Here is a 12603-nt window from a genome sequence, read left to right as displayed (position 1 = left end):
CCATTGAAATAAAAGACACCAAAAGTTGTGAAGTTTTGGACAAGTCCAAAAGTGGTGAGCGAGTGTACCTTCAGCGGTCTTGCATCTATTACACAAAGGTGAGAGATCAGGAAAGATTTTATGCAGCTTAACCTTAGAGTAGTGTAATCTGTGTATAACCTTGAATTAAATCAGTTGTAGCCTAGAATTAATAGAACAGGATTTTATACTGTTCAGTACAACCTTCCAGACATCGTCATCAATTTCAATGTTAAGGTCTTCTTCCCAGGTTTGTTTTATTTTTAAAGTAGATTTATCTAGTCTGTTTGGAAATATACCTACAAAAGATGAGATTAGGTTCTTTGCTTCCGGGGGACCCAGCAAAAGTCTGGACAATGAGTCGTCTTCGGGCAGGGACTCAAAAAGCGAATTGTTTTGTCGAACATAATTTCTCAGCTGTAAGTACCTGAAGAATTGAGTTTGGAGCTTGGATTGTAGCTGATCAAATGATGCAATCTTGCTTTCAATTACAGAATTTTGGATTGGAATCCGAAAACATGAAGAACTTGGCCCACAAACTACGGGTTGCAACCAACGGTCTCCAGACGTTCATCTGCGTAAGAAGAAAAGGTGTTGCATACGATGGTGCGATTTCTCACAAACCTCCCAATGACTTCCTTACCTCAGTTGTGGACCTCATTGCTGTCGCAAAGGCTTTGTTAGCCTGGTTGGACAGGTAAATTAAGCATCGACACAATTCAGTGTCCCACTGAACACTACACCTTTCTAATTTGAGGAAGGACATCCTTGCTATTGAGGCAGTGCAGCGTAGGTTCACCAGGTTAATCCCCGGGATGGCAGGACTGTCGTATGAGGAAAGATTGGAAAGACTGGGCTTGTATTCACTGGAATTTAGACAGATCAGAGGGGATCTTATAGAAACGTATAAAATTATAAAATGACTGCGGACAAGCTAGACGCAAGAAAAATGTTCCCAATGTTGGAGTCCAGAACCAGGGGCCACAGTCTAAGAATAAAGGGGAGGCCATTTAAAACTGAGGTGAGAAAAAGACTTTTCACCCAGAGAGTTGTGAATTTGTGGAATTCTCTGCCACAGAAGGCAGTGGAAGCCAATTCACTGGATGAATTTAAAAGAGAGTTGGATAGAGCTCTAGGGGCTAGCGGAATCGAGGGATATGGGGAGAAGGCAGGCACGGGTTTTCCTAATTTGAGCAGATTGTAAAAGAGGAATTGTGGTGTGAAGAAGAGGGTACTGTGATTACAGTCAGTGATCCAAAGCACAGCCCACAGGAAATCTCATCGGATCTTGAAAGTTGCCTATTTCTGTACAGCATACATGTACCAGACTGGGCGATAAAGATTTAAAGTTTTTCCCAATATTAAACCTCTACAAGGTGCATTTTATTCACAAGAACAGTTTGGCTCTGAAACCTAAAGGACCAACTTTTGACGAAAATAAATCTACCAAAAAAAATGTTTCCATGCTATGGTTGAAATAGACCAAGTATAGGAATCGTGTTGCAGTTCTGGACCTTTTTCATCTTTGGTTCCAATTCCTTTCCAGTACAATAGACAATAGGTGCAGGAGGAGGCCATTAGGCCCTTCGAGCCAGTCGATTTCTTTATTAATCAAGCTTTAGATTAGGAATTATTGTAGGATCTGGTTCTCCTTAAATTGTTCATAACGGTTGCCCACTTTAATTACTCGCTTCGAATCCAATGCATATAAACTGCTTACTTCCAATGTTGACATTGGTTGGTGATAAATACTGCTCCGAGCCCACCAGGTCTGGATAATGCAGAGTACCTATTTTGTTTCTTTACTCATTGAAGATCTCACTTAACGGTATTTTGAACTTTTTGATGGTTCATGGTGCTATCATTTACAATCTGGAATTATTATTGACCAATCTGGAATTATTATTGAACAATCTGGAATTATTATTAAAAATCTGGAATTATTATTAAATAATCTGGAATTATTATTGAACAATCTAGAATTATTATGGAACAATCTGGAATTATTATTGACCAATCTGGAATTATTATTGAATAATCTGGAATTATTATGGAACAATCTGGAATTATTATTGAACAATCTGGAATTATTATTGACCAATCTGGAATTATTATTGAATAATCTGGAATTATTATTAAATAATATGGAATTATTATTAAATAATCTGGAATTATTATGGAACAATCTGGAATTATTATGGAACAATCTGGAATTATTATTGAACAATCTGGAATTATTATTGAACAATCTGGAATTATTATTGACCAATCTGGAATTATTATTGACCAATCTGGAATTATTATTAAATAATCTGGAATTATTATTGAACAATCTGGAATTATTATTGAATAATCTGGAATTATTATTGAACAATCTGGAATTATTATTAAATAATCTGGATTTATTATTCAATGCGCTGACTTGTTTATTAAAGACCAGTTAAATTATGTTGCATGTTATAATAAGGCTACTTAAATTGAATAATTACCATGTTGCATTGTTTAATTTAATATGTAACGGATGCATTTCAGAAACTCTTTGTAATCCACTCGGGTAAATTCAAACCTTTGCTGATGTAAACGCTTTTACAAATTACATTTTGTATTGGGATCATAATTTGCATGACATTCTACAAAATTTATTTTCTTACAGATCACCATTTACAGGAATCAGTAATTACTCAACGATGAAAAACAAGATTATCCAGTTGTGTTTGGATCTGACAACAACGGTTCAACAGGTCTGATATAATCGTGATCTTGCTGACACTGGGTTACATTTGGGGTGGACACTGGAAGAAAAAGGGAGTGTTTAGTTTAGTTTAGCGATACAGCGTGAAAACGGGCCCTTCGGCCCACTGGGTCCGCACCAACCAGCGATTCCCGCACATTAGCACTATCCTAGGGATAATTGACACTTATACCAAGCTAATTATCCTACAAACCTGTAGGTCTTTGTAAATCAAAGTCCAAATACGGTGGCGCAGCGGTAGAGTTGATGCCTTACAGCGAATGCAGCGACGGAGACTCAGGTTTGATCCTGACTACGGGCGCCGTCTGTACGGAGTTTGTACGTTCTCCCCGTGACCTGCGTGGGTTTTCTCCGAGATCTTCGGTTTCCTCCCACACTCCAAAGACGTACAGGTATGTAGGTTAATTGACTGGGTAAATGTAAAAATTGTCCCTAGTGTGTGTAGGATAGTGTTAATGTGCGGGGATCGCTGGGAGGCGTGGACTCGGTGGGCCGAAGGGCCTGTTTCCGCGCTGTATCTCTAAATCTAAATATCCTTCACATCATTTCCTCTTGGTATATTGTGTAAAATCAGTATGCAGGCTCAGAAGGTGGTAACAAGTAAAATTAGGAAAGTGCTTTTTCTGATGTAAATTGAAGTTAATAAATTCAAGAGGCGTGGCCAAGAAAAGTTATACAGAATGTCGACTTGCGATTAAGCCAAAAAAGAGATATTAGTTGCTTGCCTTCTCCCACCTGTGTAGTCTCTTTGTTGTGCCTTGTGATATTTAAGGTTGTTGGATTCTCAGTGCAGGGATTATCTTTTGGAGAACTGGTGTTAACGAAATTGGGTTTATGTGATGAGGAGCAAAATATTCAATTGACTCATTAACTGACCTGCACTCTAGCTTTTTAAATGTGTGGTGGCAAGTGAATTCAACGGAATATTCTTCAACTGTTCTGAGTAAGGTTTTGCAAGTGTCTAGTGTTCATGGCATTTCTTTTCAGTCTCGGTGTTTGGCACATTGCCCTTCATCAGTCAGAGTATTGAGTATAGAAGTTGGGTGGTCATGTTGCAGCTGTATAAGTCATTGATGAGGCCTGCATTTGGAGTAATATAGAAACAGAAAATAGGTGCAGGAGGAGGCCATTCGGCCCTTCGAGCCAGCACCACCATTCATTGTGATCATGGCTGATCATCCACAATCAGTAACATGTGCCCAACTTCTCCCCATATCCCTTGATTCCACAAGCCCCCAGAGCTCTATCTATCTCTCTCTTAAATTCATCCAGTGATTTGGCCTCCACTGCCCTCTGTGGCAGAGAATTCCACAAATTCACAACTCTCTGGGTGAAAAAGTTCCTTCTCACCTCAGTTTTAAATGCCCCCCCCTTTATTCTAAGACTGTGGCCCCTGGTTCTGGACTCCCCCAACATTGGGAACATTTTTCCTGCATCTAGCTTGTCCAGTCCTTTTATAATTTTATATGTCAATATAAGATTTCCTCTCATCCGTCTAAACTCCAGTGAATACAAGCCTAGTTTTTTCAATCTTTCCTCATATGTCAGTCCCGCCATCCCAGGGATCAATCTCGTGAACCTATGCTGCACTGCCTCAATTACAAGGATGTCCTTCCTCAAATTAGGAGACCAAAACTGCACACAATACTCCAGATGTGGTCGTACCAGGGCCCTATACAACTGCAGAATCTCTTTACTCCTATACTGAAATCCTCTTGTTATGAAGGCCAACATTCCATTAGCTTTCTTCAATGCCTGTTGTACCTGCACGCCAACTTTCAGTGACTGGTGTACAAGGACACCCAGGTCTCGCTGGACCTCCCCCTTACCTCACCTAACACCATTGAGATAATAATCTGCCTCCTTGTTTTTGCCGCTCACATTTATCTACATTATACTGCATCTGCCACGCATCTGCCCACTCACTCAACCTGTCCAGGTCACCCTGCAACCTCCTAACACCCTCTTCGCAGTTCACACTGCCACCCAGCTTTGTGTCATCTGCAAACTTGCTAGTGTTACTTCTACTTGCTAGTATTGTGTTCAGTTCTGGGCACCATGTTATAGGAAATACGTTGTTAAGCTGGAAAGGGTACAGAGAAGATTCGCGCAAGTATGTTCCCAGGGCTCGAGTGTCTGAGCTATAGGGAGAGGTTGAGTAGACTAGGACTCTGTTCCTTGGAGCACAGGAGGATGAGGGGTGATCTTATTGAGGTGTATAAGATCATGAGAGGAATAGGATTCCTCTCAGTCACAACTCTCTGACTGAAAAAGTTTTTCCTCATCTCAGTTCTAAATGGCCTGCCCCTTATTCTTAAACTGTGGCTCCTTGTTCTGGACTCCCTCAACATTGGGAACATGTTTCCTGCCTCTAACGTGTCCAACCCCTTAATAATCTTATACGTTTCAATAGACAATAGACAATAGGTGCAGGAGGAGGCCATTCAGCCCTTCGAGCCAGCACCGCCATTCAATGCGATCATGGCTTTCTTCACTGCCTGCTTATCTTATATGTTTCAATAAGATCCCCCCTCATCCTTCTAAATTCCAGTGTATACAAGCCTAATTGCTCCAGCCTTTCAACATACGACAGTCCCGCCATTCCGGGAATCAACCTACGCTGCATGCCCTCAATAGCAAGAATATCCTCGCATCCTTCTAAATTCCAGTGTATACAAGCCTAATATATGTTTCATCATATTCTTTAACCTCTCCCTGCCTGTCCTTTCTTTGAGACTTACCTCCACCTTCCCATTAGTCTTTCTATCTCCTGCCCTGCTGTTCTGGTTCCCTCCCCGCTGCCACTCTAGTTCTCCTAAGTAGCACCATAACTTTGGTATGAATGCTGATCTCTCTAACTTCAGGTAACCATGGCATTCCCTCTCTATCCCTCCCCCACCCAAGTCACACTAGCTTCTCGTTTTCACCCAACAAACTGTCTGTTTCTTTTTATCATCGTTACTTTTTTGCATATCTTTAATTCATTGTTCTTTATCTCTCTACATCACCGTCTATATCTCTCGTTTCCCTTATCCCCTAACCAGTCTGAAGAAGGGTCTCGACCCGAAACGTCACCCATTCCTTCTCTCCAGAGATGCTGCCTGACCCGTTGAGTTACTCCAGCATCTTGTGTGTAACTCTTGATTGGTATTTGTCACTTGGAACTGCACCATTTAATTATTTACCTCAAATAACATTGAAGAAATGAATGAATGAATGAGTTTATTGGTCAAGTATGTGCATATACAAGGAATGTGCCTTGGTGCTCCGCTCACGAATGACAACACAAACATACAGTTAACAATTAAGAATAAAGCATAACCACATCAAAAGCCGTCGCAGCTGCGGCTTGCCTGCAGTCCGTCTGTCTTTTGTGTTTTTTGTTGTTTTTGTCTCAATTGTAGTGTTAATATGATGTAGTGTTGTATGTTATGTTTTGGGGGGGGGGGGGGGTGGGAGGGACCGGGAACTGTAACTGTAACATTCTCTCTCCAGAACGGAGACGCGACCTTTGTTCTGTGTCGTGTCTCCGTTCCCGTTGCGGCCTACCACTGGCCATGCACCTGGGACCACCTGGGTCTCTGGTTCGCAGAGCCCGCGGTCCGGACTCACCACCTGCGGCGCTGGCTGCCTGCGAATGCTGCGGGAACGGCTGCGACTCGTCTCCGGAGGCTCCGGCGCGGGCCGCGTGGACGTCGGAAGCCCGCAGGCCCCTGGATGGGGGCCGACATCGGGAGCTCCGGCAGCGGCAGAGGCAACGTGTTCGCCCGCCCCGAATCGCGGGGCTTGGGTCGGCCCGCCACGGACCTTTCACCATCCGGCGCGGCCTGAAATAGGCCGCGGGATTTTTTTTCACCGCCCAGCGGGGGCTTCAATATCGGGAGCCCCGACCGCCCCGACGTGGCAACTCCAACAGCCTGACCGCGGGACAAGACGGCAGGGAAGAGAAAAAGACATTCTGGCCTTCCATCACAGTGAGGAGGGACTGGAGGAGACTCACTGTGATGGATGTTTCTTTTTGTTTGGTGTTAGTTGTGATTGTATGTGTTATTGCATTTTTATTGATTAATCTTATTGGTCTTATTGTTCAACTGCGGGTAATGTTTCATTTTACTACACATTTATGTGTATGTGACAAATAAACGACTATTGACTATTGACTATTGTGGGTGAAAATAAACCAGAGCAAAAAAGAGACTTTGGTTATTGAGTAGAACTATCACTCGTGGAAAAAAAGCTGTTTTTATGTCTGGCTGTGGCTGCTTTGACAGTCCGGAGTCGCCTTCCAGAGGGAAGTGCTGCAAAGAGTTTGTGGCCAGGGTGAGAGGGGTCAGAGATGATCTTGCCCGCTCGCTTCCTGGCCCTTGCAGTGTACAGTTCGTCAATGGGGGGAAGGTTGCAGCCAACAACCTTCTCAGCTGTGCGAACGATCCGTTGCAGCCTCCGGATGTCGTGCTTGGTGGCTGAGCCAAACCAGACCATGATGGAGAAGGTGAGGACGGACTCAATGATAGCAGTATAGAATTGGACCATCATTGCCTGTGGCAGATTGTGTTTCTTCAGTTGCCGCAGGAAGTACATCCTCTGTTGGGCCTTTTTGACTGTGGAGTCGATGGTGGCCCCCCATTTAAGGTCCCTGGAGATGATGGTTCCAAGGAAGTTAAATGACTCCACAGATGTGACTGTGGTGTTGTTGATGGTGAGTGGGGGGAGGGGAGGGGGAGCTCTTCGAAAGTCTACAATTAGTTCCACTGTCTTGAGAGCATTGAGCTCCAGGTTGTTGCGATGGCACCAGGACGCCAGCTGTGTCACTTCCCCTCTGTAGGCAGATTCCTCCCCATCCTGGATCAGTCCAATCAGGGTAGTGTCATCTCTAAACTTGAGGAGCTTGACAGAGGAGTCTGTGGAGGTGCAGTCGTTGGTGTAGAGAGAGTAAAGGAGAGGGGAGAGTACGCAGCCTTGCGGTGCTCCTATGCTGAGGGTCTGCTGGTCCAAGAATGTGCTTTCCCAGCCTCATATGCTGCTTCCTGTCTGTCAGGAAGTTGATGATCCACTGACAGAGAGGGTCAGGCACAGTCAACTGGGAGAGTTTGTAGTGTAGTTGCTCTGGCACAATGGTGTTAAAAGCAGAGCTAAAGTCCAAAAACAGAATCCTGGCATAGGTTTCCTTGCGGTCAAGGTGCTGGAGGATGAAGTGCAGGAAGAAAGACTGTTTTAATCTGCTGCAATATGTTGTCCCCACACAACAAGTAATTTTTGTGATAATATTGTCCGGGGGTCTTGCATTTTTTAAGAGCACACTGGAGCCAGTTATAGTTTAGTGGGTTGATCATTCTTTTCATTTTTTTTCTCCCTGAATTGTTATCATTAACTTCTACCCTTTGTCATTTATTTTGTCATGTAATAAAGCATAGACCAGTGAAGAAAGCATTTGAGAACTTGTAAGAAAATAACTGCAGATGCTGGTACAAATCGAAGGTATTTATTCACAAAATGCTGGAGTAACTCAGCAGGTCAGGCAGCATCTCAGGAGAGAAGGAATGGGTGATGTTTTGGGTCGAGACCATTCTTCAGACTTTCTTCATAGGAAATACCTTTCCTATGCTCAATGTTTCATACAGCGCAATGGAGAGAATATTTGTTTTATACTTTTTTATCTAAAATCAGACTGAAGAAGGGTCTCGACCCAAAACGTCGCCCATTCCTTCTCTCCTGAGATGCTGCCTGACCTGCTGAGTTACTCCAGCATTTTGTGAATAAATACCTTCGCATTTGAGAACTTGATCAGTTTATTCAACTCTCATGATACTTTTATTTGCCATTCTCTGTCCAAACTATATGCCTGTGTTTTTATATACATCTTTCTAAATACCTTTCCTATGCTCAATGTTTCATACAGCGCAATGGAGAGAATATTTGGTTTTATACTTTTTATCTAAAATCAGTTAGTTTAATTCTTAAACTCGTATGTCCAAACACAGCCATAACAGGAAGAGTTTTGTAAAACGATAATTGTAATTGAATGCATCTTAAGAAGCAATCCCTCAGCCTTGTGCCAAAAAGAATCAAAGCATGAGATGTCTGTACTGATCTCTGAAGTGGAAAATGCATCTTGCCTGCATTTGGCACATTGCTATAATGATCCAAAGAAATTTGGCACATTGCTGGAACCCTGTTGAGCATTAGTTTTCTGTAGCATTTATTTTGGCACTAATGCTTTATAGCACGAGTTTCTAATTTAGCTTTAATGCAAAAGAAAGGCTGCCTATAGAACACTAACATTTATTCAGTGAGTCCTTTCTAGAATTCTGCTCCAAATGAAATAAATAATGTATACGGATTTATAAAATTATTTTTCACAAGGACTTTGAAAGTATTTGAGCTGTTATAACGGGCCAACGATCAATGGGTAGAAATAATCGGATGAAGCTTGCTCAAATGGACATGAAAATCTTTTGAAGTTGTGTAAAGGAGTCGTGTAGCATTTTGTTAAATTTATTGAACCATAAACAAAATCACCGAGGCTGCCACATTTGGGCAATGTGCCAACACGGGAAGTGTTTTGAAGTCTATTTGATGCACTCATGGGTAAACGTGGGTCTATAAAATATATCCAGGATACATATCAGGATAGCTTTAACCCTTGAGTGACTAATGGAAATAGTTAGTACAAGAAAATAACTGCAGATGCCGGTACAAATCGAAGGTATTTATTCACAAAATGCTGGAGTAACTCAGCGGGTCAGGCAGCATCTCAGGAGAGAAGGAATGGGTGACGTTTCGGGTCGAGACCCTTCTTCAGACTGATGTCAGGGGGGACGGGACAAAGGAAGGATATAGGTGGAGACAGGAGGATAGAGGGAGATCTGGGAAAGGGGAGGGGAAGAGAGGGACAGAGGAACTATCTAAAGTTGGAGAAGTCGATGTTCATACCACCTGGGCTGCAAGCTGCCCAGGCGAAATATGAGGTGCTGTTCCTCCAATTTCCGGTGGGCCTCACTATGGCACTGGAGGAGGCCCATGACAGAAAGGTCAGACTGGGAATGGGAGGGGGAGTTGAAGTACTCGGCCACCGGGAGATCAGTTTGGCCAACGGGAACCGAGCGCAGGTGTTGAGCGAAGCGATCGCCGAGCCTGCGTTTGGTTTCGCCGATGTAAATAAGTTGACATCTAGAGCAGCGGATGCAATAGATGAGGTTGGAGGAGGAGCAGGTGAACCTCTGTCTCACCTGGAAGGACTGTTATACCAATAGATGCACCTTCTGTTTGGATGTCCAGATTGCCTGGGGCAATGTTCATTTTCAATGTTAATGTGTAATATTTCACGGAGATGTTTTTGGAATGGATGTGAATGATTAGTTTAGTACAGAGATAATAGCATGGCAACAGGCCATTTGTCCCCTTTGGATTACCCGTTCACACTAGTCCTATGTTATCCTACTCCCTGCACATTCGGGGCAATTTGGGCTTGTATTCACCGGAGTTCAGAAGTACGAGAGGGCATCTTATAGAGACGAATAAAATTATGAAAGGACTGGACAAGCTAGATGCAGGAAAAAATGTTCCCAAAGTTGGGGGAGTCCAGAACCAGGGGCCACACAGTCTAAGCATAAAGGGGAGGCCATTTAAAACTGAGATAGGAAAGAAAAATCACCCAGAGAGTTGTAAATTTGTGGAATTCTCTGCCACAGAAGGCCGTGGAGGCCACTTCACTGGTTGAATTTTAAAGAGAGTTGGATAGAGCTCTAGGGGCTAGCGGAATCAAGGGGTATGGGGAGAAGGCAGGCACGGGTTACTGATTGTGGATGATCAGCCATGATCACAATGAATGGTGGTGCTGGCTCGAAGGGCCAAATGGCCTCCTCCTGCATCTATTTTCTATGTTTCGATGTTAATTTTACAGAGGCCAATTAATCTACAATTAACCGCACATCTTTGGGATTTGAGGGAAAACCGGAGCATCCGGAAGTAAACCACGAGGTTACAGGGAGAACCAGGGGCCACAGTTTAAGAATAAGGGGTAAGCCATTTAGAACGGAGATGAGGAAAAACTTTTACAGTCAGAGAGTTGTAAATCTGTGGAATTCACTGCCTCAGAAGGCAGTGGAGGCCAATTCTCTGAATGCATTCAAGAGAGAGCTAGATAGAGCTCTTAAGGATAGCGGCGTCAGGGGGTATGGGGAGAAGGCAGGAACGGGGTACTGATTGAGAATGATCAGCCATGATCACATTGAATGGTGGTGCTGGCTCGAAGGGCCGAATGGCCTCCTCCTGCACCTATTGTCTATTGTCTATTGTAAACACCGCCCAGACGGGACCTGAGGCTGGGATTGAGTCTGGGTCTCTGACACTGTCTGGGTCTCTGGCACTGTCTGGGTCTCTGGCACTGTCTGGGTCTCTGGCACTGTCTGGGTCTCTGACACTGTCTGGGTCTCTGGCACTGTCTGGGTCTCTGACACTGTCTGGGTCTCTGGCAGTTCTACCAGCTACCAGCTGCAGCCCTGATTTAGATCATAAGTGATAGGAGCAGAATTAGGCCATTCAGCCCATCATCTACTCTGCCATTCAATCATGGCTGATCTATGTCTCCCTCTTAACTCCATTCTCCTGCCATCTCCCCATAACCCCTGACACCTGTACACCCATCTGCCTTCTCCCAATAACCCCTGACACCCATGAGCTAGTAAAGAAAAAATGCAGGCTGACTATGGTGGGGGCTGGTGTTAATAACTTTTCTGGTGTAATGTTAACATCTTTCAGCGATGAGTTGCACTGTACTTTGGATGGAATTCCTTGGAATAAATCACCCCTGAGCTTAAGCCTGGACCGCGGGATAGTCAGTAGCCCCAAGTCGGCCGACCTGAGGGACCTGGAGTTATTTTCTGTGATCAACATTTAATAAATTGAGTTTGTGCACAAGGTGTTGAACCAATCGTAGAGCATTTCAAGACACCAAATAAACATTTCCACGACATTATAAATTATGTGCCTTGATATAACTCTCAGGCAAGGAATATTATATCAGTTATACATAATCTATATACTAAAACTCTCGTTTGTTTGTTTGTTCCTGAACTACAGCCAAAACGACACACGATAGCGCGACAATTTTAGGCCCACCTTACTCACCGTCGTCCCTTTGGTGCTAATGGAAGAAGTTTCATTGAAATTGGTGTTATATTTTTTAAGTTATTCACACTTTAAAGTTTAAATCTATCTCCTAGGGAGGGCGGGGGGGGGGGGGGTGGGGTGAGGGAGGGAGGGGGAGAGGGAGGGAGGGGGGGATAAGGGGGGTTGATGGGGATGGAATGGGAGGGAGGGGGGGATGGAGTGGGGAGGGGGGGAGTGGAGAGGGAGCAGGGAGTGGAAGGGAGGGGGGAGTGGAAGGGAGGGGGGTGGGGGAGTGGAGTAGAAGGGGGGAGTGGAGGGAGGGGAGGGTGCCGCACCAATGCAGGAGAGGTTTGGGCCCAAACCAACTTGGTTTCGTTTTTTCTAAATATGGTGGTTTTGCGTCCTTAAATCCCATTTTCTTTACAGTTTACCCCATTATTTGTGTCCCATCACCACCAACCATTATCCAGACTTTTTATGTAAACCATTCTCAGTACCTTTCTTGTGCTCAGTTTTTCATGTGGTGTATTTAAATTTTATGTAAGTGAGGCATATCTTTGGCATTAGTAACTATCTAAAAACATATTCAACCCTCTTGGGTTCATTTAGTGCTGAACATAAGTGTTAACTTGGATTAATACATACCAAGCCATCTTCTAGTGTCAGAGAGTGATACAGTCTGGAATCAGTCCCTTTGGCCCAACTTGCCCACACCGGCCAAC

General features: G+C 43.9%; 1 protein-coding gene across 2 annotated transcripts in view; it reads left to right on the top strand.

Moving 5' to 3' along the window:
* The window catches only part of cnksr3 (cnksr family member 3), a 102172-nt gene that overhangs the window by 31882 nt on the left and 57687 nt on the right, over positions 1-12603 (top strand). For both annotated transcript variants that reach the window (XM_078404712.1, XM_078404711.1), the window contains exons 2-3: positions 513-715; positions 2672-2759. In XM_078404712.1, coding sequence (XP_078260838.1) covers positions 537-715; positions 2672-2759 — 267 coding nt within the window. In that variant the 5' untranslated portion in view covers positions 513-536. The remainder of the gene's footprint in view (positions 1-512; positions 716-2671; positions 2760-12603) is intronic.

Source organism: Rhinoraja longicauda, chromosome 9 (assembly GCF_053455715.1).
Source record: "Rhinoraja longicauda isolate Sanriku21f chromosome 9, sRhiLon1.1, whole genome shotgun sequence".
Lineage (NCBI taxonomy): Eukaryota > Metazoa > Chordata > Chondrichthyes > Rajiformes > Arhynchobatidae > Rhinoraja > Rhinoraja longicauda.
This window is presented reverse-complemented; position numbering and strand designations above follow the sequence as displayed.